The sequence below is a fragment of the Leptodactylus fuscus genome, chromosome 1, assembly GCF_031893055.1.
Source record: "Leptodactylus fuscus isolate aLepFus1 chromosome 1, aLepFus1.hap2, whole genome shotgun sequence".
Lineage (NCBI taxonomy): Eukaryota > Metazoa > Chordata > Amphibia > Anura > Leptodactylidae > Leptodactylus > Leptodactylus fuscus.
In genome coordinates this window covers 73157438-73182720 of record NC_134265.1, presented here as the reverse complement: position 1 = coordinate 73182720, position 25283 = coordinate 73157438, and the positions used below count along the sequence as shown (strand labels likewise).

General features: G+C 40.9%; 1 protein-coding gene across 1 annotated transcript; it reads right to left on the bottom strand.

Annotated features, from left to right (window-relative positions):
- Nucleotides 1–644: 644 nt before the first annotated feature.
- Nucleotides 645–24938, bottom strand: WDR36 (WD repeat domain 36). The gene is made up of 23 exons (XM_075272020.1): nucleotides 24700–24938; nucleotides 21123–21150; nucleotides 20751–20851; nucleotides 18676–18793; nucleotides 18430–18562; nucleotides 16553–16607; nucleotides 15861–15993; nucleotides 15536–15711; nucleotides 14297–14417; nucleotides 14132–14197; nucleotides 13865–13948; nucleotides 8634–8782; nucleotides 6975–7089; nucleotides 5523–5688; nucleotides 5191–5299; nucleotides 5030–5109; nucleotides 4141–4248; nucleotides 3466–3566; nucleotides 3210–3349; nucleotides 2993–3109; nucleotides 2352–2433; nucleotides 2038–2225; nucleotides 645–1311 (listed from the first exon to the last, which is right to left on the bottom strand). Exons 1-23 carry the CDS (start codon nucleotides 24856–24858, stop codon nucleotides 1162–1164), a joined length of 2679 nt encoding a protein of 892 aa, XP_075128121.1. The 5' UTR covers nucleotides 24859–24938; the 3' UTR covers nucleotides 645–1161.
- Between the last annotated feature and the right edge of the window lie 345 nt (nucleotides 24939–25283).

Below are 25283 nucleotides of genomic sequence, written 5' to 3'. Positions count from 1 at the left end.
GTAATAGGTGCATGCAATTTCATTAAAAAAATGTTTAGGTTCTATTATAGAGGCATTAAAAGGATATCTGTAAACTACTGTGAATAATATAAAAGTATTCAGTTCTCCCCTATTTAGTCTCATCACCTTTCCTGAAAAGGAGACTTCACATATAGAATTCATGTGACTGCTACAGCCAAATCACCAGCCTCTGCAGTGGCATTGCTGGCACGAGACCACTGAGACTACAGATTGGCTGCAGCAGTCACATGAATGAGATGCAGGACATCAACACATAAATAGCAACGATCATCTGAGCACGAGGCTGGAACAGAAGGGACTTTATACCATACACTGCCTGAGTGGAAATTTCAGGAAATCTCAGGCACCCCCATTAAAACAGTATTTATTTCTGTCATGTTTGGTATCATCCTGACATTACCTGGGGTCTCTTACTGCCTACTAAGTATATCAGTGTTGTCTATGGCTTCACATGTTAAGTGTTCACAGTCTAGTACAGATATGAGTCTTCTAGTCATAGATCATAACTTGCTTTGTACAATACAAAGGCAATTTTTTTCCTATATGATGTAACAAAATAGAATTATAAAATACACTTTTTTTTAATATATGTATTTTTGTTTTATACACAATAAATGATCTGTACTGAAGTCTCAACAATAGAAAGGGACATAAAATATAATCACATTTACACATTGTACTGTGTACTCATGTCACAATACGGTTCTAGCCACCCTCTTGGCTATTCAGAAAATTCAATTCTGTATAAAAACGGTGCTTTGGAAATTACCATTTCAACTTCTGATAGTTTAGGATGACCCTTAAAAGCTACTGAGAGCAAAATCTTTACATGGCGTTTCATTTGTAGAATACAGCCACATTCAGGACATTTTCGCCTAAAACTGGACAAATACGATAAAACAAAATAACCAATCAGAAATGTGCATTATGTCAGATTTTCCAACGTGCTGGAAATTCTCATAGCTGAATACCGTCTTCTTTGCTTCATATAAATATGGGTAAAGTTCCTGCCAGAAGCACACCATTAGATTTTAGGTTGAGCAGTCGTTTCACCTGTACACGGCCTGGTTTGCTCCCCAAATCTTTACACTGGCAAAAAGAGCAAAAGTTTCCAAACTTTTGTAGTGAAATACGAAGGTTTTATAATAAAGCACTTTTCATGTAGTTCAGCACACACAAGCTCTGGTTAAACAAAGTCTGCATGTGACGCCAGGTCTCTTCCAGATTTGTGGACAATGTGGAAACCTCTTCTAATAATGTGGGTTGTGAGGAGACGAATCTCAGGTGGATCTGGAAATAGGTAAATAATGAAATGAACACAAATGAAGAAAGATACTTTTACACAGACCGTAGGTTATCAGTCACCCATTAATATTACACTATGTTAACATCTGCATCAAACGGCTTTATTTTCTCGATGAAAATGACAAACGCATTATTTTGCTTCCTAGTCTCAAATGGAGAAGCGGTGGGAAGAGCGCAATACTGCTCTATTCATTTAAATAGGAACACCAGAGATGGCCAATTGCTGAACTTCAGAAATTTCAAAGGGGCCGTCGGTGATCACTGAAGTGGGCCACACTTTTCCCACTCCATTCAGACTGGGGAGCAAAACACTAAGCCTTGTAACTATTGGGGTCCCTTACCGATCTACAACTTATTCCCTTTCCTGTCTGTAGCAGATAAGCTGCTGTTGTGGCAAAACCCCTTTAAAGCTTAGCAGAAATTATACAACGTTGTGTGCCAAATTGATTATCCAATATCAGATTGCTGTACAAAGTCTGCTGCAAAAGAGCATATCTGTACAGATGTAGCAGCGTTAACCCTAACTTCTGCAATAGGTTAACCTGCTGCAGCGTGATATATTGTATTCTGTGATAAGAGATCATGCTGCAGCAGTTTAACCAATTGCTACAGCTGTATATATCACAACAACATCTACACACTATATTTAGAATATGCACTATACATCAATATACAGTATCTTAAAGAAAACTATGAAGACAAAACTCTTACCTTTAAGAACAGAGCAAGGTATGCCTGAGCCAGCTCAAAGTCAAGTTTTGTTTCCAGCATCCTCCCAATCATCTTTAAGAAACTTTGCATCACTTGTACAGAGCCGCCACTTTCTGGAGCCAGGTTTCGTATCTCTGTATCAATGCTGGAAGGCCCCAACTCCTTTATAATCTTTAGTGGAATGTCGTCTGCAAACAGTAATTCATACAGAGCCATTTAACCACTGTATACTCTGTTACCGCAAATGTATGTATAATTTACTAATAGGTCACAACAATAGACCCAGACCACAAAAGTATATCATTTGCACTTACAGTTATTATGGTCAAGGGATTCTTCAAGCTGGACACAAAATGGAGATTTCTGTGCGAGAACTCCAAGATTCACAATTTTAGACTAAAAATGTGTAAAAGTAAAAACAGGAAAGATTTGTAAATAACTTAAAAACAGGAAATAAAAAGTACCATAAAAGTTAATATCATACACACATGTACACATGCTAAGGCCTATTTCCTTCAAAAACAGTGTCACAACTGCAAGCATTGTGGGTGGTACTGCAGGTAAACACCTTTCACACAAATCATAGACAGGTGGTATGCTGTTTCTCAAATAAACCACTCATGTTTTTCTAATCCTATACAAGGCCTTTAAATTTTAAAGATGCTATAGAAACCCACATATAAGCAATAATATAATATATATATATATATATATATATATATATATATATATATATATATATATATATATATATATATATATATATATAGTATTTTTTTAACAGCTGTGTACCAGAATTGTAGTTGGGGGTGGGGGAAGTGAAATTTTAGCAGACTTTTCTATATAATAGTTTTACTCCAGCACACCTTATATCAAAACTGGAATATAAAATCCACTTTTAAATAAACTACCCTATAGTTTTATGCAAGAAACCTGTAACTTGTAAATAACTTACTTGAGTTGATTCATCCTGTGCTTCAGCTCCAAAACGTGGGACTAGACCAGGCAGAGTTGGAAGGAAAAAAGGTGCTGCCTTTGGGAGCTTTGGAGGCTCTTTAGGTTTGTTCCTTCTCTAATAAAACAAACATTCATATTTGATGGGTAAATATTTAATATCATCCACGTGCTATTTAACTTGGCGAAGCTTACTTATCATATAGAGGGTGCAGTACCTTGATGACATCGAGGTTTAAGAGGTTCTTCCACCTTGACTCAGGCAAAAGAGATAGCGTTATAAGCTGTTCTCCCAGTTGTTCAGGTGATTCATATTCCATCATGTCCTCGCTGGCATCTTCAACTTCAACTATGTCCTCTGTAACCAAGAAAGAGTAAGAAGTCAATATATATATATATATATATATATATATATATATATATATATATATATATATACACACACACACACACATTTTATATACATATATATACCCTCAATGTCTTCAGTTGCACCAGGCAGCATCACCACAGCAGGCTCATAATTGGAAGGAAGTGGGCGTAAGGAAACCAAGGAGAACATGGACTTGTTTGACCTGTTACCAAATATATATAAATAAATAAAATAAATATAAAGAAACTCCATTGCTAAATCTTTTTCACAATACAAAAAACTTTCTAATGATCTTTTAATGTACCAAGCCCGTGATGGTGACAAGGGGACATCCTCTACACCTGAAGGGAAGAACATTTCACATTTACTGTAAGAGCAGTGAGGCTACGGAATCACTCTCACAGGATGTTGGGATGGTGGCTTCCTTGTGTGAATTTAAGAAGGATGTGTTTCTTGAAAGGAATAATATTACACGTTTTAGACGTTTTGTAAAGACAAGTAGGACGCAAGTGTGGCCACTACTACATTCACTTCATTGGGACTGACAGAGAAGAGAGTATAGCCCTCATCAGGATGGACACTTAGACATACTATTAGTTAAAGGATAGCACAAATGGTTAAATGTGTTACATTCTGGTCAATCAGATGACACCAACACATGAAAAACTTCAATTTAATGCTCTTAAGAAGGCCATTTGCTATACAATCATGGCATCAGCTATATTATAGAAATCTGTATTTTTGTGTATTCCTGTAAGTGTATACTTATAACATACCATAAGTAAAGGGAGAGGTCATCCACATGAGCAGTCGCAAGGTAATCTCCTGTGGGGGACATTGTGAGGCTCACAACAGGGGACTCCAACAGAAAACAGTCTATGAGGCTGTGGGAAAGAGGAAAAAAAAAACCAAAACATGAAAAAGGCAAACAAGAAAAATATGTCTAATTACTGAGAACTACCTATCAAAAGTGCTTAATAAATCTACGCATTGTCCTTTCCACAAACACAACTCTGCTATGTCATATCAGGGAGGCCCATTGATGTCCATTAGCGATATAGTCACTACAATCTAAAGGCGTCAAAATACAGTCATAGAGCGAGTCTAGGGATTATACCATGAAAAGTATTTATCCTCTATCCACAGCATAGAGTAGAAATGTTTTCTTCACTTTGTCTTGCGTACACAGTGAACACATGAACAAAACTTTAGCTTTACAGTTCTTTCACACATGAAGTGGTTAAAAATCACTAACAAATATATGCAGTTCTGCAGCAGCTTTCAATGTTGCAGTTTTCACAGAGCTAATATTTATGTAATTTCACCAGTAATAACTGCAACCATACTATACACTATAAGGTGCATCAAAAACTGCATGCAGTGTTGGGCAACACGGTGGCTCAGTGGTTAGCATTACAGCGCTGGAGTCCTGCACTGGAGGACTCCAGCGTGCAGTGTTTCCAGTAGGGGTTCTGAACTGTGTGAATCCTTACAAGTTTAATCATGAAACAAGTGAAGTTTTAACCTATTGCTCTTCTTTATATACAAAAAAGCCCAAACCTACAATGCAATAAACCAATATTCCATTACATTATATGACATGGAAATGAAGATGACAATGCGGTGACTAAATCAGTCCATGGCTGTGTTCTGTGACAATCTTACCATCCAGATGGGAAGTCCCACACTTTCACAGTACAGTCCATAGATGCAGTCATTAGCCATCGGCCATCTGGACTGTAAGTCTTATAAGAGCGAAGGAAAAAAAAATTAGAAATTGACATTGGATTTTGCACAGTAAATGAACATGATGCAACTGCACTCACCATATCATTTATCTTTCCATTATGTCCCGGAAACTGTCTCACCAGTTTGCAAGTTTCAATATCGAAAACCTTAATGCCAAAGTCATCCAAGGCGACTGCCAACATACCGCTGTTACAATAAATAAGATTTATGCAATGTTAGATGATATGAAACATTTTTAACTATGTGAACAAGTTGCTGTTATACTGCATTTATGGCACCTTGACCACACGACCAAGGGCCAAATCCAAAATAAAATCTGATTCTGAGGTGTAGACCTAGAGTCTCTAAAGAAAATGGTACTACAACCCAATAGATAGAATGAACCAACATGTAACATGTGATAACCTACCTTTCTCTATGAAGTAGGGCACACGTAGGAGGTGCTGTAAGGTCTATTGTGTGCAGCAACTCTTTGGACTTAAATTTCCAAAACTTGATGAGATTGTCACTGCCCAATGTGATGGTCATCTGGTTCAAGCCATCTACTACAACTCCTCTTATGGCGCCATCATGAGCTGTAAAACAGATTCAGTCAGTATGCGAAGAACATTGGTGATAAGCGAAGATATGAGACAATTGTGCCAGTTAGATATATCTGACCACAGCAGAATGTATGGGTACCGGGTGGCTGTCATAAGTATGCCAAAAAATTACAGCCCTTAAATGGAAGATAGACAAAACTTGCCAATAGGTGAATGTTCTACTTTAGGGTCTTATGTGCAGCATGTAAAACAATAGATTTAGCAATTCTGATCCATGACACCCATGCTGGTTCTGTAACAGTCTGCGTGTCAGAGAAACACCAAAGTCAATTCTGCATGATTCACTTTCATGGTTGAGATGTAAATCGTCCTATTTCTGCCTCCCTAAGGTAACTGGGAGTTCTAGAGGAAGCAGGACATGGCTGTTTTACGATGTTTCCATATCTCCCACAGAGGTAACTAGTTGTCATATAAGCAGTGTAGAACAACAAACTACACTGTTTCTGTAACTTCAAAAACGGTGGAAACAGTGTAACTTGCTTTGCTATGTCGTTTCTGCAACTCTTATTTACCTCTACATAATTTAAAGAAACAGCTTAGGACATATCGATTAACTTGTTTCTGTAACTCCTGACCACTATAGCTTGGGTGAACGAGCAGCTTATTTCCGACTGCGTCACATTTGGCCAAGATAGGGACCCCCTGTAATGACGCTGGCCTTAATGAAAAGATACAGTTTTATTTTTCCCATTACAAAAAAAATTTACTGCGGCCCTCGCCATCTTGTCAATTTTTGCACTGTATTCCATTATATAGCACACACAGCTCTATTTATCTCAAACTCCCCCTTTCTCCTTATCAGTCAGGGTCTGAGATGTCGAACCCCCACTGGTCTGCAAGTTATTTCCCCAACTAATAAAAGGGATAGTCCAGTCTTAACAAGTTAACTCTTTAGCTGTCAACTATTCCCAACTTCCAGTTCAAATGGACCCCAAAGGTTGTTTTGTATATGTAAAACTATCAAGCAATACAATGAAGAGATGGAGATAAACTGGATATGTACAATAAGAGAGGAAACATGGTAATAAGCGGCTCAAGAACTACAAAATGTTGGTGCAGACCTCTAGTCGTGTTAAATAAAAACTAACTATTCTAAAATACGTAATAGGTGCAAATTTTGGATAGAAACCCATTCACCTGTTGATCAAGCCCTTCATCTAATAGCTAAGAGGTGAACACATTGAGCTGAAATCTTGCAAATCCGCAAAAGTGACAAATTAAATGAATATACATTTAGAAGAACACCAAGGAACATTTACCTCGTGGTTCACCATAACTGCATCTGTGAATACCAGACTGGATATTATACATATCCACATTACCAGAGGACAATCCAATCACCACAAAATTGCCACAGCTTGTGATCTCTACCGCCTGCAAAGTAAACACAAAGGAAAGACATAAGCACCAATGCGGACGGACAATAAAAGACTGCAAATAGTCTCCCTCAAGAGAAGGAAACGCAATTGGAGGTACAAATGAACCTGGCTTTTGCTATTGTTACAAGAGATCGTCCCATGAACAGAACCATACTTAAATATATAGATAACGAAAAGTTAGAATAATTTAATGATTAAAAAATGTGCAGTATGTTAAAGATGATCTCAAGCCATCGTAGCAGTGACAGTCTTTCTATGGTCTGGGACTTGTCAGAAGCTCAATCATGATTTTCTTATTGTGGACAGGTTATCAGGCAAGGACACTACATGTATGAGAAGCTATCCCAACTAGAGATGTGCGAACACTATTCGAAACAGCCGTTTCGACTATCACGCTCCCACAGAAAATGAATGGACATGGCCGGCACGCAGACTTTTCCGGTGGCCGGCCGCTTAACCCCCTGCGTGCCGTCTACGTCCATTCATTTCTATGGGAGCGTGCTATTCGAAACGGATGTTTCGAATAGTGATCGCTCATCTCTAATACCAACCAAACTAATGAAACATGGCTGGGGTTCAGGGCATAGAAAGTTCCTACATTCATGGTCATATTCATTGGCAACCAATCAAGGCAAAAGACTCACCAAGATGATAGAGAAATCCTAACAACTCTGCAAAATTGTCAATTATTCATATTAAATGTTTCCCTATTAATTATCCAGAAATGAGAACTAGTTGACATGAGATTATCCCTTTAATGGATTAGCGGTCAAGTTAAACTTGGCTAGAACAGTAGTAAGCAGCATTACTCAATATAAAACAGTTCTATCATACAAACAGGATCCTGCTTAAACTCACCGTCATATGGTAAATCACAGGAAGCACTTTCTTAATACTGTTGTATGTATGAATGGTCTAAATGTCATTTTTGCCAAAAATATCATAAGATAGATAAGATAATCCTTTACTAGTACCACTACGGGAAAATTCAGTGTGTTACAGCAGCATGGATAGTATAGTACTATATTGCAAGAAAGAACACATACAAGCTCAGAATAGCAGCTAGAAAAGAAACTAGGAGTCATAACAACTAATAGAAAAGGAAAAAAACAAAAAACTTTAGGATCATTTAGTTCTCGGTGCGAAGTGATGTTGATTATACAACTTTTAGAAAAATTTCACCTGTTCTACTCAGACAGGAGCTGCACTAGTTTTTGGCATTTGATAAAAAAAAAAAGTTTCCCATTAATGACATTTATCCTCTATCCACAGGATAGGAAATAAATATTTGGCACACAGCTAGGGCACCCAGCAATTAAGCCAAAAAACGACCTGCAAAACCCCCCAAATGGAGTGATGGTGAGTATTTCTCTTTTATACCAAAACAACACCGCAAATATTATTAAATTGTAGAATATTAGAAACTCATTGTCAATTCTATCATATAAAAGCAGGATCGGTTCCTTTAAATGTCTCATATTTTGGGTCATAAAATGTGTTACTGCAACCTACATCACAATTTAAGTGAGCCATACTTACAGTGGCATAGGCACCTCTTATTTCTGTGAAATTTGGGGGCTTTAGCTTGTGAGCTCCCATAGTAGATCTAACAAAATTCCATGTTGTACAGGATAACTTCCGTTTATGACATGCAATAATGCCATCCCAGTCACTCTGTCGTGCAATCTCTGCAAAGAAAAAAAAAATTCACACATCTCTAAAAGTCCAACTACATGAAGAAAATTACATGAATTGTGCCAAGATTTGACGTTATCCCCCATTGATAGGATCCTCCATAAATCCAGAGTAAGGTGGACTAGTTCTCCAGCCCTGATGGAGTGGCAGGCCGAGCATGCACCCTTGGTACTCCATTCATTCTCTATGGGAACACCAGATAAGTTAAAGAGTCTACCCTACCCTAAAGCATATTCAGTTGCTATCACTGTATTACAGTCGGCTATCGGCAAACACAGATATCCCTTTACTGACAGAAGGATGGGCCTTACAGCTTAGAGTCATCGCTGGGATGCAAGAACCCCCCCCCCCCCAACCTAAAGTACTCTTCCACAGCCTTGTACTGTCAGGGGTGTTCATCACTTTCCAGTGATGACGATGAGCTGTCCCTCTAACATTGGAGGGATGGAATTTTTTTTTCTAGCCCCCATCTTTCCTGAACAATCAACGCTGTTAGTTTTGGTACCCAATATGCTATTTAGCCTCTGTACTGTCAGAAGGAGGCTTTCTGACCACAACCTGCTGACATTCTCTGTCTTCTCCTCTCCAATAGACACCCCAACCTCTAAACCAACATGCCCCCGCAGGAACGTCAACCGTCTTGACACCTGCACCCTCTCAGACTCTCTCCTACCACTCGCTGACTTATCCTCACTCCAGGACACAGATGCCGCTGCTGCCTACTATAATACCACCATTACCTCAGCCCTGGACTCTGTGGGCCCCTATACACACACACCAGAGCCCGACCAATCAATAGACAACCCTGGCACACCGACCTGACTAAAAAACTGAGACGTGCCTCGCGGGTTGCAGAACGCCTCTGGAAGAAAAGCCACTCCCAGGAAGACTTCCTCAGTTACAAAGAGGCAGTTTTCACGTTTAAGAACGCACTCACTTCCGCAAAGCAGGTCTACTTCACCACACTCATATCTGCACTCTCTCGCAATCCCAAACAGCTATTCACCACCTTCAACTCCCTCCTCTGTCCTCCTGCGCCCCCTCGCACATCACTTATCTCAGCTGACTACTTTTCCTCCTACTTCAAAACTAAAATTGACACCATCAGAGGCAGTCTCACCCTACTCCCCTGACAACCCCTCTACCCAACTACTCGCTGCTCCCCATCCATGACCTGTTTCTCCTTCATCACTGATGAAAAACTCTTCTCCCTCATCTCCAAATCCCACCTCACCTCCTGCGCGCTTGACCCAATCCAGTCACATCTCATCCCCAAACTCACTGAAGTCATTACTCCGGCCCTAACCCATCTCTTCAACCTATCCCTAGCCAATGGATTCTTCCCCTCTGCCTTCAAACACGCCACAGTCACACCTATACTTAAGAAGCCGTCCCTCGACCCGTCCTCTCCAGCCAACTATCGCCCAATCTCACTGCTCCCGCACGCCTCAAAACTGCTTGAGCAACACGTCCACTCAGAACGCTCCTCCTATCTCTTGTCCAACCTGCTCTTTGACAGACTACAGTCAGGCTTAAGACCCCGGCACTCCACTGAAAACTGCCCTAACAAAAGTCACTAATGACCTTCTAACTGCCAAAGCCAAACGCCATTACTCTGTCCTCCTCCTCCTTGACCACTCCCTCTGCCTTTGACACAGTCGACCATTCTCTCATCCCTTGGCCTGGGCCAACTCATAGAATCTCATGGTTTCCAGTACCATTGCTATGCCGATGACAACAAATATACATCTCTGGAGCAGACATTACCTCCCTGCTGACCAGAGTTCCAGATTGCTTAGCGGCTGTAGCCTCCTTCCTCTCCTCCCACTTTCTCAAACTCGACATGGAGAAAACAGATTTCATCATCTTCACCCCACCCCGTATGGCCCTTCCACCTGACCCATCTATCAAAGTTAACGGAACCACATTTACCCATGTCCCACAGGTCCGATGCCCTGGGGTAACCCTGGACACCGACCTATCCTTCAAGTCACACGTTCAAACCCTCAACACCTCCTGCCGCCTCCAATTCAAGAACATCCATCAAATCCGCTCCTTCCTCACCCCTGAAACCACTAAGATGCTCGTCCAGGCCCTCATAATTTCCCGCTTAGACTACTGCAACACCGTTCTCCATGGACTCCCAGCAAACACTCTCGCCCCCCTCCAGTCCACCTTAAACTGCGCTGCCCGCTTAATTCACCTCTCCCCCCGATCTTCATTGGCTGCTCCGCTCTGCCAGTCCCTCCACTGTCTACCCATAACCCAGCGAATTGAGTTCAAGCTATTAACGTTAACATACAAAGCCAACCACAACCTGTCCCCTCCATATATTTCTGAACTAATCTCCCGCTACCTGCCCACACATAACCTCAGATCCTCCAGCGACCTCCTACTCCACTCTGCCCTCATCCGCTCCTCACACAACCATCTCCAAGATTTCTCCCGTGCATCCCCCCATACTCTGGAATTCCTTACCAAGACACATAAGACTGACCCCCACAATCACAGGCTTCAAGAAGGCCCTGAAGACTCACCTATTCAGGAAGGCCTACAACCTCCAATAACACTATCACCTCACTGCCATCTGTACAGTCTCCCCCTCTCCTTCTGTCTCTACCCCCTTCCCTCAGATTGTAAGCCCTCGCGGGCAGGGCCCTCTACCCCACTGTGCCAGTCAGTCATTGTTAGTATTATACCTACCTGTATATTTTATGTATTGTATGTAAACCCCCAAATGTAAAGAACCATGGAATTAATGGTGCTATATAAATAAACAATAATAATAAAAAGGGCAGCGCTAGGAAGGAGCAGACAAGGGGTGTGATTCTGAGTTCTGATACTTGCTGCCTCTGATTGGAGCTCTGAATCACACCCCCTGCCTGACACTGCCCTTCTGACATTACACAGCTTAAACAGCACATCAGGCACCAAAACTGACTGAGCTTGTTGCTCAGGAACAGTGAGGGCTAGAGAAAAAACTCCAACTGTGCTGAAAAATGTGAAGAAGATGGTAAGAACTTGAATTGGTGGATGTGGTGAACAGTCCTCTTTAATGTGATCTAGCGAAGGCCGGCTGATTAGAATCTAATATTTCTATGTATTCTTTCTTCATTTTTAAAAAACTGCCATGCAGGCAAGTCTGAAAATGAATATAGCATTGGCAGGCCTGGGAGGTATTCAAAGACTTGTGGCTGCCATGACAAATAAATGGCTCAGGAAATCTCCCTGTGGTGAGAACCATAACCAAACAAAAGGGCTGAAAGTGAAAGTATAATCTCAGATGCCATGATTGTATTTGGCCACAGCATTTAAGGGGCTCACTGTCCATGATCAGAGCATTAATAAAGATATCAACTACTGAAGACTCCTCAAAAATTTCATGATCAGAGCAGTCATACACTGATGTATGTATGTGATGGAACATATGTGTATGGTGGCCCTTAAGTGGTTACTGTCAGTGATGTTGGATGTAGACAGAAGGCGCATGGTCTGCATCCTTCATTTTATTACTTCAGTCAGTTGTTATGATCCCATGAAAGATATGAACAATTAACTAAATAGCAGAAATGTGAACAAAGCCTAACTTGTCTGAAATCCTGCTAACATAATAAATATAATATTAAATTATATAGAACAATAAATATTCATCAGGGCTCATTCACATCTGCGCCTGGTCTCCGTTCATGCAGGTTTCCGTTTCCTACACAAAACTGAGCAGGAGACGGAAACCTGCAGGACTCTTTCATACCCATTTATTTTAAATGGGTTTGAAAGATGTCCGGCCATGAGCGCCAGTGAGTGTTTTATGCTCTCCGCCGCGAAACCGATTTTTTAAAATCGGACATAGAGTCGGACATGCAGTACTCTGTGTCCGGTTTAAAAAAAAAAACAGTTTCGCGGCGGAGAGCATAAAACGCTCACCGGCGCACACAGCCGGACCCGGTCTGACAGCTTTCCGCCTTCCACATGCAGAAGACGGAAAGCTCAGAACGGACTTCGGCCGCTAGTGTGAACCTAGCGTCACTTACATGCATTATGTCTGGAGTTCAGTTCCCTCTCTCTACTTTTCTGCAAGACTGTTGGCCTTCTGACAATAAGTACCATTATCAGGACACAGCAATATAAGAAAAATTCCCATGAGGCGAATGTGTCCAGAGGGCATATCAATATTGCCCCAACTGCTACATTCAACTTTTTCTGACTGCAGCCGTCATGCCTCTAAATGGTTTCTCCAGGACTATGATGCTGGTCACTTGTCACTGGGATAGGTCATCAGTATGAGATCGGTGGGTCTGAAACCCCCAAGGATTCGCTCATTAAAATTAGTATTTGCACTGTAGCCTCCTTACGGTTTACCAAGCATAATACTGTACATTATATACAGACTTTGCTTGGTATTGCAGTTCAACTAGATTCATCTAAATGGGACTGAGCTTCAGTATAGACATGTGACAAATGGACGTGATGTCACTGGCCAAAGAAGAGGAAGTAGAGGCTAACAAAGTGCTGCAAGATCTTCAAACAGATGATAATCAGGGGTCCTGGGTGTCCAACATTACCAATCAAGTATTGATGATATCTTTCTATCTTAAGAATAGATAATAAATGTCATAGTCCAAGAAAACTCTTTCAAGGTGGCAATATCATCATACTTAAGTTAGCTTAAGTGTTTCACCCAAAACATTGCTTTATCAATCTTGCTCTGTTTGTCAGATATTGCTCATCATACCTCCTCATTATTTATAGCTCATTACCCAAGTTTCAGAGCACCTCTGCTATATGGCTGCAGTGGTCTGGCTAGCGTCTTCTATTGTCTACACTGTTATGGCTCATAGAGAAGTCTTTCAGCTATTAGCCCGGATAAGGTTTAGAATAGTGCTTGAACCAGAACTAAGTGTGCTGATTAGTCTCTGGAGCAGGAGCTCTACATCGCACAGGTTAAGTCTGCCCACCAACCTGTCATTGAAACCAGGTAGTGGAGAGGAGAAGAAACAGGAGAACAGGGAAACCCCTTTAACTATTAGAAGTACAAAATGAACATGTACAAAAAAGTAATTTAGAAAGAAACATACCAGACGCAAATGATACAACAGGAGGCAGTCTTAGGGATCTGCAGCGAAGTCCAACTTTTTTAGCTTTGGCTTTATCTTGTGACCCTGTGAAAAGAAGACCATGTGATTCAACATTAGTAGTGTGACTAACAAAGATGTGAATAAACGTTTTGCTAGAGGGATTTGTCTTATCATATACATTAACAACATATTTTTATTTGAGTCTCTGCAATCCCAGTCAATGGTTAAAAGACTTTAACAGACGCTACTGTTTTTCTATTAACTTACCATGACCAAGACTTTTACTGTATCGGTCATGAACTGTCGAAAACGAATGCATGGCTCCATCTTGTCCTACAGAAAAGCAAAATAAATGTATCAAAAATTTCCAACTTTTATAAATCATCTATAAAACTAGCAGTACAGCTACATAACAAGATAAACATTCCTTACCTGCACTAAGGATTTGTTTTCCATCCTGTCCATGGTAGCGAATGAAGGTGGGAGGAGCACTGTGACCAAGACGGAACCGAAGCAAACGACCTTGGCCTCCAGGGCCATCGAAAATCCATACCTGTTTGATGGAAAGACGTGGGAAGATTATTACATTCAGTAGCTGCCCAAAAGGTTTTCATACTAATCCTTTAATCTTCAAAGATAAGATTTGTGGGGGTCACGGATGCTGGGCTCCAGCCCATCATTAATTGAGGACCTATCCTAATGATAGGTCATCAATTATAAAGCCTGGAAAAAACCTTTAAAGAGGACCTGTCACCATTTTGGACACATGCGGTGTAATACACCGCTAGAAAGCCGACAGTGCACTGAATTCTGTTCACTATCGTCTTTCCCGTTCTGTGCCCCCGCTGAAGGGCTATTGGTGCCATTACCGTAGCTCTTCACTGTCAGATGGGCATTTCTGACAGTCTGTCAGGGACGCCTCTCCTCACGGTAGCGTCTATTGCACTGTACTGTGAGAGGGGGCTTTCCTTACCGCCCAGTGATGACGCTGAGTATACTACTACTAGCCTATGGACGAGTACTATAAGGAGTAGAGGAGGTGTTCATCACTGCTCAGCGTCATTAAAAATGTTCAAAAATATCGGTTTGGCTAAGGCCACGAAGAGCAAATCTATTGCAGAATATCCTCCATGGACATTCTGCAGCGGACTCGCGCCAGGGCTGGTTTTCGCCACAAGTTTTACTCCTGTAGCTGGGTCGGCTTTCAACCTTTGCATTGTGATGCACTTGCAGGAAGAAATTGACATAGTACAGATTTAAAACCCACAGCACAAGAAAAATCATTGCAGAATTTTTTTCTGCAATTTTTTTTTTTTTTTTTTAAATCCTATCCACTGCACTGGTACTGTATATCAGCAGCAGGTTATCTGCAAAAATCCACTGTGAGTACTCCACATGTGGCCTGGCCTCAAACTGGTTTCTGTATCTCCTACAGATCAGAAGAGATATAGAACAGAGAGAGCTGTGTTCATTGAGTCCTATTTGCAACAGCCATTGCCACTATGGACAGGAGGTTACAGGACATGCAAATGATAGGTGAAGACTCGATGATCAGATAGTAAATATCAGAACTAACTCTATGAACGCAAATAAGGGTTTATAACTAAACATATAGCAATATTATCGCATACTTGTTGAAAGGAGGCAGGATATAACCAAATTTGCATTTACCCGTATGGCATTATCAGCGCCATTGGTTATGAGAAGAGGCTCTCCCTGAACATATGTTAAACCAGCAATCGCTGTTAAATGAGCCTCCCTCATCTGACTCATCAGCTTCTTTTCTTCTAGATCCCATAAGCCAATATGGCCAATGGGACTTCCAGCTGCCATTATTGGATGGCCATCTAAAAAGTAAAAGGAAAGAATGAACATTCATGTTAAAAGCAAAATGTATAACCCTCCAGTAAGGAAGGTGGCTGAGCACTATTTAACAAATATGTTATTACCATGGATAAAAAAAAATATAAGGCTTGAACCTTAGAAGTGAACTTACCTGTGCGAAAAGATATTGCAGTAATAGGACCCCAGTCTTGCTGAAAAGTCATTAATGTTTCATCAAATTTAATGTTATGTATAACAATTTTACCACTTGTCAAACCAACGGCCACAACATCCACTGCAGGAGCCTGCGAAATAATGAGGCGAAAAAGAGAGTTATAATACTTGTGCAGAGTCACTACTACTGCCTAAATGTAAGACAAACCTGGACAAGATAGTCTTAAACAGTGTCTAATCCTTTAAGCATACCTAAAACCTTCAAACAACTTTGTTGTTTATAAATTTAGTATTACAGTCAGGATATCGGAGCTGTATATATGTATGAGAAATCTTATCTTTCATGGAATATCAGTTCGACGTTTTAAAACACATGAGATATGGTGGATTTCATAACCTCTGGCTTAGTAAAAGACATAATTTGAGTTTGCTAAGCAATCCCTCTCTCATATATAAGGTCAAAAGTATCTACAGGCAAGAATTCGCATCAACTTTTCCCCCAACAAACTTCTAAGCTATGAGCTGCTACATGACATCTCATATATTACAGTTTACTCTATGCAGTACATCAGATCAGTCTAGTACTGAAGATGAATACTATATATGAATAAGAATGCAATCTGCATTTATAACTAGACAATAGACCAGTAACTGATACAAAAAGAATCTCATATCTGGAAATATATTTACCTGCTGAAGAACAGTCACTCCTGCTTGCCAACCAGGAAAATTGAACAAAAGTTTGCTAAGAAAGAAAGAAAATTTGATATTTATCGTAAAATGGAATCAGATTGGCACAGTTCTCTATACCATGTTTAGGATGGGATATAATATATGCAACATTTATCATCAGTCAGTGGTGTAACTAGGAATGGCGGGACCTCGTGGCGAACTTTGGACATGGGGCCCCCTCCAAGAGAAGTATATGGGAGTGCAGGCTGTGTGTGAATATGGCTGAGCATGTAAGTGTTACCAATGGGAAGAGGGGAGTAAGCCACTGCCAGAAACCTCTTATGGCAACTTCTGACGTGGTGACGTGGGGTGCAGGGTGTATATAAACAAGAGGGGAAATGGGGGTGCAAGTTGTGTGCGAGCAAGAGGGTGATCTGTAGGGGTAACCCCCCATTCCACCACACTTGCTCACTCACAGCCTGCACCCATTCCCCCTTCTTTGTCACACACAACAGACACCACCCATTCCCTCCTCTTGCTCACATAGGGCGGAAAGAGGGGTGCAGACTGCGAGTAAGAGGGGTACATAGTTGTGCAGGCTGTGTATGAGAAAGGAAGGAATGGGGGTGCAGACTCTCTCACACACAGCCTACAACCCATTCCCCCCATTGTACATTGACCGATACAAACCGGGTAGCTCCGCCCACAAAAGACACTGAGTCTATGTTAGTAGATTAAAGGACCTTTGATGACGTCGGGTCTCAGGTCCTTCAATCTATTAGTATAGATGCCGGCACAGAGCTTGGGACAGCGGGCAGGAGATAGAAGTTTCTTCTTCCCGCTGTCACTTTGCGGGTGCCGGGAGGCAGGGCCCAGACAGCAGGTGGCCCATACTTGGGTACAGTAGTAAAGGCAGCAATTGCCAGCTTTACTACTGTTAAAAGATGGACTGTTCGAGGAGGCAGCTCCGCTCTGCATCCATCTTCAGGCAGCCCCCGGCCCTGCAGTATATAGGGCCTGTTACGTGCTGGAGTTACTCCAGCAGGTAACAGCCTATTTAAAAAAAAAAAAAAAAAACATCTGCAGCAACAGCAGCTGCCACCGGGCCCCCTAGTGTCCCAGGCCCTGTGACAGCTGCTACCACTGCTACCCTGGTAGTTACGCCTCGTCATAAGTATAGACCTGAAACCACATTGACAATTTTCTAAACCAGAGTCAATAGCTACTTTAGAAGAGGTATATGTATATGCATTTTAAAATGATACCCAACTTTGGCTCAAAAAATATCAAGTGTGACTCCAGTCTTATAATGTATAATGCTTCGTGAACAAACTGCAGATTTGGTTACCATTAGGTGTGAAAACTAGGTTTACAAAAGAATACTTCTCTTATGCATCTATTGTAACACGGACTTGTTCTGAGAAAAACAGATGCAAGATACAGACCTGTGGTAGGGGTCCATTTAGGGGTTGTCCTGTTATGGACACTTATCCCCTATCCACAGGACAGATTAGTAGGGATATTCCAATCTCAGCCAGAAAATTGTAGGTCAAACATGGTAATTTTGACTGAACTATCAAACCAACTAACATGTATGGTGGTACTTTAATGTTACCCTGACATATAATGCCAGAGAAATGCAGAATCCGAGCATGTTCATTCTAAAAACGCCCAATCCTTTCTTCTCCGAAGAGAAGTTGCCATAAGAGGTTTCTGGCAGTGGCTTACTCCCCTCTTCCCATTGGTAACACTTACATGCTCAGCCATATTTTCTCAAAAATATTGTTGAAGATATCTGCACTAAGCAGCCTTTATAACTGTACAGCACCATGTATCTGTGTCTAATACAATTCATCAGTAATATAGTATAATGGTGCACCAGAATTGTTACTTACTTGGTTTTCACATTCCACAACTGAAGAGCGCCCTGCTGGCTTCCAAGCAGAATTTTATTCAGGTATGTGCTTGGGTGCATTATTGCAGAAACCTCAAAATTGCTTTTTTCAAAATTTAGTTGTAAATATTCCTCTGTGGGAGAAAAAAGAATTAAATAATTTACTATCACAATGCAAAAAATCTGCAGTATTATATTTGCTTTTAAAGTGCTCTGAATGAAGAATTATGGCAATGTCCATTCTCACCTTGTGTCTGGACATCCCAAATAATGACAATGTTATTGGTATCAACAGATATAACATGGTCACCAAAAGGCAGCACCAGATGAATTTCTGCATCGTGACCTTTGTATGTGTAGACTACCTGGATAAAGCACAAACACATGTGAACAAGTGAAAAGAAGAAGTTAGAGTTACTTGTATAGTATCGTCATATAAAGTGAACACCAATAAAAGGGTTATTACATGCTAGAGATAAGCTTTTGCTCCTGCAACTCCAAAGGAGTATCCTGTCCTATACTCCCTTACTTAGAGGGGTTTAAGGGCGCCTTCACACGAAGTTACGCTCCGTGCATTTTGTCCATTTTACACGTATAAAAATACATGTGTAAAATGTAGTAAGCCATTGAGTTCAATGACTTACGTGCATATTTTTGCACGTGTAATTTTGCGGACGCAAAATTACACGCGCAAAAATACTCACGTAAGCCATTGAACTCAATGGCTTACTACATTTTACACATGTATTTTTATACGTGTAAAATGGACAAAATGCACGAAGCGTAACTTCGTGTGAAGGCGCCCTTATAAAAAACAAAACACATCAAATACCTAATTGGTGGGGGTCATACACCCACCTGGAAACCCCACAGATCAGCAGTAGTGCTTGGGTAGGCAACGCTTTCACTTTAGAGGAAGGTGATATCATTCATCATTGAACGGCAGTCGCAGAACTCGCTAGAAGTAGCTGATCTATAGGGGCCTTGGATATCACGCACCCCATGATCAAATATTGAAAATCTATACCCAGAATAAGTCATCAATATTTAACTCTCTGAAAGCTCCTTGAAAACCTGGCTGACATTGCTCACACATTACATCTGACTGATATGCACATATATAATATTTATTAATTGGTAAAGCAACCCCAGTACATACTTTGCTGTAGCTTTTCATTGCAGTTTTTGGGTCATTGCAACTGCTAGCGTTTTATAAAAATATATATGTACAGGGCAGCCTACCAACCAGGACCACACTGACTAAATTGCTAACTTTACAGTGTAAAAATCGGTACAAAACACAATGTTTTACAGGCAAATTTGAAGAATTTGTGGCGGATTTAACTGCAGGGCAATCATGAAAATTGTGTGCTGAATAGCCTGGTAATTGTACAACAGGTAGAATCCATCACAGTACTGCGTTTTGTGGTAGAATTTAGGTATGGAATCTGCAAGGTGGCTGTGATTCAGGGCTCCAGTCACAGGTGGGCAGTATCAGGGCTCAGAATCACACCCCTGGTCTGCTCCTGCCCGATACCACCCTTCTGACAGAACAGAGACTAAACTGCATATCCGATTGCTCAGGAATGGTGTGAGCTAGAGAAAAGATTCCAACTACACCAGAATCAGTAGAGCAGCAGCAGCTAATAAATTATATAAAGAGATGAACTTGTTAGTGACCCTCAAGGACCAATCACAGTCAGTATCCTGTATTGGCAGCACTCAATCCCGATATCTGATGCAAGAATGATTTCTTTATTTAAGTAACAAAATGTGAATTAAAAGCTCACAGGCAGTAAGCACATAGTCACGTAGTACATTCCATCCCCAATGATTAGGTCACGATTATGACCAATCTCAAAGGAAATGTGAATATGGAAGAAGAGGGAAGCCTGCTAAAAGAGTCTCGGTGTCTCCAATAGAAGGTAACCAAGTGAGATCATGAACTGTGTAGCATCACCAATTAGGATTGGGCAATTAATAAAAAAATAAAATTGAACGTTGCCTCAATGAATCATTGTGAACTTGCTAACATGAATTATTTTAATTGTTTTGCTTCTATTCCATTCTGCCTGACACTTCCATTGGCTAAAGCAGGGGTAGGTAACCTTTGGCTCTCCAGCTGTTGTAACACTACAACTCCCAGCATGCACACTTGCTCTGTTGTTCTTGGAACTCCCATGGAAATGAATGGAGCATGCTGGGAGTTGTAGTTTCACAGCAGCTGGAGCGCCAAGGTTCCCTATCCCTGGGCTAAAGGATAGGTTACTCACTCTATGAGTATTGTGATATGTGAATAACCGAATATTGACTAATACATACCTCTTTGTTCCTAGCAAAGGCTTTAAGGAGATTCCCATAAGATGCAAACACCAGCATGCGGTCTGCAGCAAGACAAGTAATATCTTCTGGAAGTGCATTACCTGAAAGTAGGTAAAAAGATTACATAACAGAGCAATGACAGAGGTCTGCAGTGTTAGAGGTCCTTAGCTAAGCTAGGCTAATTTTCTTACATACTGTTAGTTTAAGCCAAAAATTCCCGGCTTCAATATACTAAAAGTATATAGTAAATAATTGACATGTAGTAACGCGATGTAATACGTGTATAGAGTTTCTAGAGGGCATTTGTCAATCTTTTAGATAAGGGATCTCCCTTAGTCATAGAAAACGTAAAATTTTGAAATTTATACTTACTGACAGCAACTTGACCAAGCTTGTTAACCTTAAAGACACAACAGACAGAGTTAATGGTTTCTTACAGGAAGTATGCAGTGGGAACGAGGCAATTGCAAGAGAGTCTAAAAATTCTTGCATTATATATTAAGAAACCTCTATAAACTACTTAATAAAAATAATATATTCACATTATACATTGCAGGAGCCCCAACAATTGGGAAAATGGGGTTCTTGCACTACTCTTCGTTATCCTGAAGCCAGATCAAAGTGAGATGTGATGGCTAATATTTTTTACACGCACATAGGAGAGCCACTATAAATACTTGGTCACACGTCAGGCATCCCTGCTTGTCAGAAGTGTGCGATTTCTTTTTATTTTACTGCATAACAGTAGGGTTCCCCACTAATAAAAATGATCCCTGACCTAATGGAAGGAATAAGTGTCCGATTACTAGAGTCCCGACCACTGGTACCTGCAGACAAAAGCAGGTTTCTGGTAGACACGGCCATGTTCTGGGTGCAACAACACGCTCGTATGCGTTTGACATTGCTTGTGAGCAGAAAATCTGCCATTGTAAAAAGCACCACTATTCTGATGGGAAAAAGAACGGAATAATTTTTAAGGGTGACTAAACACTAACAGCAAAGTGACACACTTTCGAGAATGTAACCCACTTCTAGACTGTGTGACTGTAGAGAGAACAGAAGGACAAGGTTTCTTACGCTGGGTTCACACCTGCGTTCATGACTCCGTTCTATGGTTTCCGTCTTCTGCATGGCAGAAGACGGAAACCATAGACCGGGTCCGGCCGTGAGCGGAGGTGAGCGTTTTAGGCTCTCCGCCGCAAAACCGGATTTTTTTTATCCGGACACAGAGTAGTGCATGTCCGACTCTGTGTCCGGATTATAAAACCCGGTTTCGCGGCGGAAAGCGCAAAACGCTCACTGCCGCTCACGGCCGGACACCTTTCTCACCCATTCAAATGAATGGGTGAGAAAGTCTCCTGCAGGCTTCCGTCTCCTGCATCTGTTTTATGCAGGAAACGGAAACCTGCAATAAGGACAGTGAACGCAGATGTGAACGAGCCCTTAACCTGACCTCCCCAAGTTACATTTTAACTGGGATATCCCAGCTTCTGTTATTACCTGCAGTCTATGATCTCATACGGTAAGGCTTACCGATCTACTACTTGTGAGTAAACAGTTTAGCATCCCTGGTATATAAGGTATTACACTGCATTAATTTATAGGTTTTACAATGTTTCCTTAGTTACTATGGTGTATTTTAGCACATTGAATAAAAGTTATATTTTAACTAAATAGCTTTTATTACCTGCAGCCTATGATCTCATCCACTAAGAATCACCCATCTACTACTTGTGAGTAAACAGCTTAGCGTCCCAGCACCGCACCAATTTACTGGTTTTACAATGTTTCCTTTGTTACTAGGATACATTGTAGTTCACAGACAAAAAAAAAAAAAGATATTTTAACTGGAGTGTTTCTTATCCCAAATAGTTTTTATTACCTGCAGCCTATGATCTTATCAAATAAGAATCCCAATCTACTACTCATGACTAAACAGTTTAGCATCCCTACTGTACTGTACTGACTTACTGCTTTCTTTGGTACTAGGGTGTATTGTAGTTCTCCATAAAAACATATTTTAACTGAAATTTTTCTTATCCCAAATAACCTTTATTACCTGTAGCCTATGATCTCAGACGCTAAAAATCACTGATCTACTACTCGTGACTAAATGGTTTAGCATCCCTAGCATAGATTGTACAGCACCAGACTGAATTATTGGTTTTACAATGTTTCCTTTGTTACTAGGGTGTATTGTAGTTCACCAAATAAAAATGACATTAACTTAAGTGTTTCTTACCTGCAGCCTATGATCTCATGTGCTAAGAATCACTGATCTACTACTCGTGAGTAAAGGGTTTAGTATGCCCAATATACAACACCGATTTATTGGTTTTAGAATTTGCTATTTGGGTAGGTTTTAATTGACTGAATAAATAAGTAACCCATTCACTCTGATGTATGTGGCAACTATGATGTTGAGCAGACAGATATATAGTGATAAACGATTTAGGAAAACATTTTTTATTGAGTTATTTGTCATTTTAAGAAGTTCTATCAGAAGGTGTGATCGCTGGTGGATCGAAAACGGAGCCCCTGAAACAAAGCAGCAAAAACACTCAGCTAAGCCCTCTGTTCACCTGGGAACTAAGGAAGGACTCATAAGAATTTCAACCACATAAAGCTTCTGACGTGTTTTTTTTTTTAAATTGCAGTTACACCTTAACGTGACAACGTGTCACATTGCACCACAGACTGTCCAGGAGTTGGCAGATGCTTTAGTCCAGGTCTGGGAAGAGATCCCTCAGGAGACCATCCGCAACCTCATCAGGAGCATGCCCAGGCATTGTAGGGAGGTCATACAGGCACATGGAGGCCACACACACTACTGAGCTTCATTTTGACATGTTTTAAGGACATTACATCAAAGTTGGATCAGCCTGTAGTGTGTCTTTTCACTTTAATTTGGGGGTTGACTTCAAATTCAGGCCTCCACTGATTAGTAAATTTGATTTCCATTGATGATCTGTGTGTGATTTTGTTGTCATCACATTCAACTTTGTACAGAACAAAGTATTCAATGAGAAGATTTCATTCATTTGGATCTAGCATGTGTTATTTGAGTGTTCCCTTTATTTTATTGAGCAGTGTATAAGTACTGCTCCTCTAAGAGCACAACCAGTTAAACTATCAGTTGTACCACCCTTCTAAAAGCGCCTATCTTCAGTACATTCTAGTGGAGAGTATGCCAAATACATTTATTACTTTATTTTTGAGAATTGTTTGTACAAAAATTGTGGTTTTTACAATATGCAAATGAGTATATTGTCTAGGGGCAGAACTAGCAGTAAAACCCATTCAGGCTCTGCCACTTCTTCAAAGCACTTTCTGCTTTAGACTATATTGCAAACTCCACAAATGCCATTTTGTGCAAATGAGCCAATGGTTCTCAAAAACAAAATGACGGTACTCAGCAGACCAACCAATACACAGTACAGTGGCTAGCTGCATAGTTGACAAACTCCCTTTAACTTTTGCGCACACTTGGGGGGGGGATTTAACGAGACCATTTAGTATGTTGATAATCCCTTTAGTATTATTAATCCCAGCACTAAAGAATATACCGTAATTCAGGCGCATCCCCCAGCTGTACTGTATATTGGAGCACTAAACTCTATGCCAGGTATGAGCTATATTTCAGGTACCAGTTATCTGTCAGGGCCAATGGCCGACCTACAGCACACCCCCTTTCATGAAAGTATCATGGGTGACTAAAAAAATAATGATAATTTATGGAAAACCCACATTTGGAAGGAAATTGCAATTTTTTCCATGCCCAAGAACTGATCTAGGAATCTTGATAACTTTCAGCCATTGAATCCTAGATGATCTGTACCCTACAGTGCCAGCTGGGTGACCTGCCTGCCTACTAGCACCAGTCTATTCTGCCATCGTGTGAACATCAGCACTATATACACCATGGTGGGCTCAAGCACATCATACTCACATTATACGTCAGGAAACTCTTGCCCACCGCGAGGACCAGGTAAAACTGCTTGTGCTTCTTGTGATAGCGCACTACATGAGGTATGTGGTTACTGTAGATGCCCACGGAGCGGTACCCGGTGAATAAAACGCTTCCCCGGTTTCCCTTTTCTGCCTCCATGTCTCTGCAGAGCTACCAGCCACATACACCGTCACAACCACGTGTGGAGAAGCCGGGACCTCCACAACACAGCGTGGCACTAGGACTTCCGGGTCAGAGCGCCTCACTCTAACTCTTCCGTCATGCAGTTTCCTGGCATATTTGTTCCGCGCTATGTTGGTTCCTAGGAGTTAGGTGACCCGAGTAGTCAGCATGTTATATTAAGGTGCACAGACTGGCCTGAGAGCCTTATTAGAAAGCACTGTAATAGCGTTTTATATTAGGTTGTGACTAAATACTATAGTCGGTAAGGACCTGGTCCTTATCAATTATAGCGGCGCACTGTGATCTATTTCCCCTTACTGGCAAAGACCATTACCCCCTAGTGGTCAGATCCTTAACTGCAGTTGTATTTATCCAGTTTACACTGAATTCTATATCCCCTA

Excerpts from the sequence above, each read along its gene's own strand:
- WDR36 (XM_075272020.1), bottom strand. The coding sequence starts at position 24,858 with ATGGAGGCAGAAAAGGGAAACCGGGGAAGCGTTTTATTCACCGGGTAC. Across the intron at positions 5,110-5,190 it reads ATGGAAAGATAAATGATATG|ACTTACAGTCCAGATGGCCG; the intron begins GTGAGTGCAGTT and ends CGCTCTTATAAG. Across the intron at positions 3,567-4,140 it reads GACCTCTCCCTTTACTTATG|GTCAAACAAGTCCATGTTCT; the intron begins GTATGTTATAAG and ends ATTTGGTAACAG.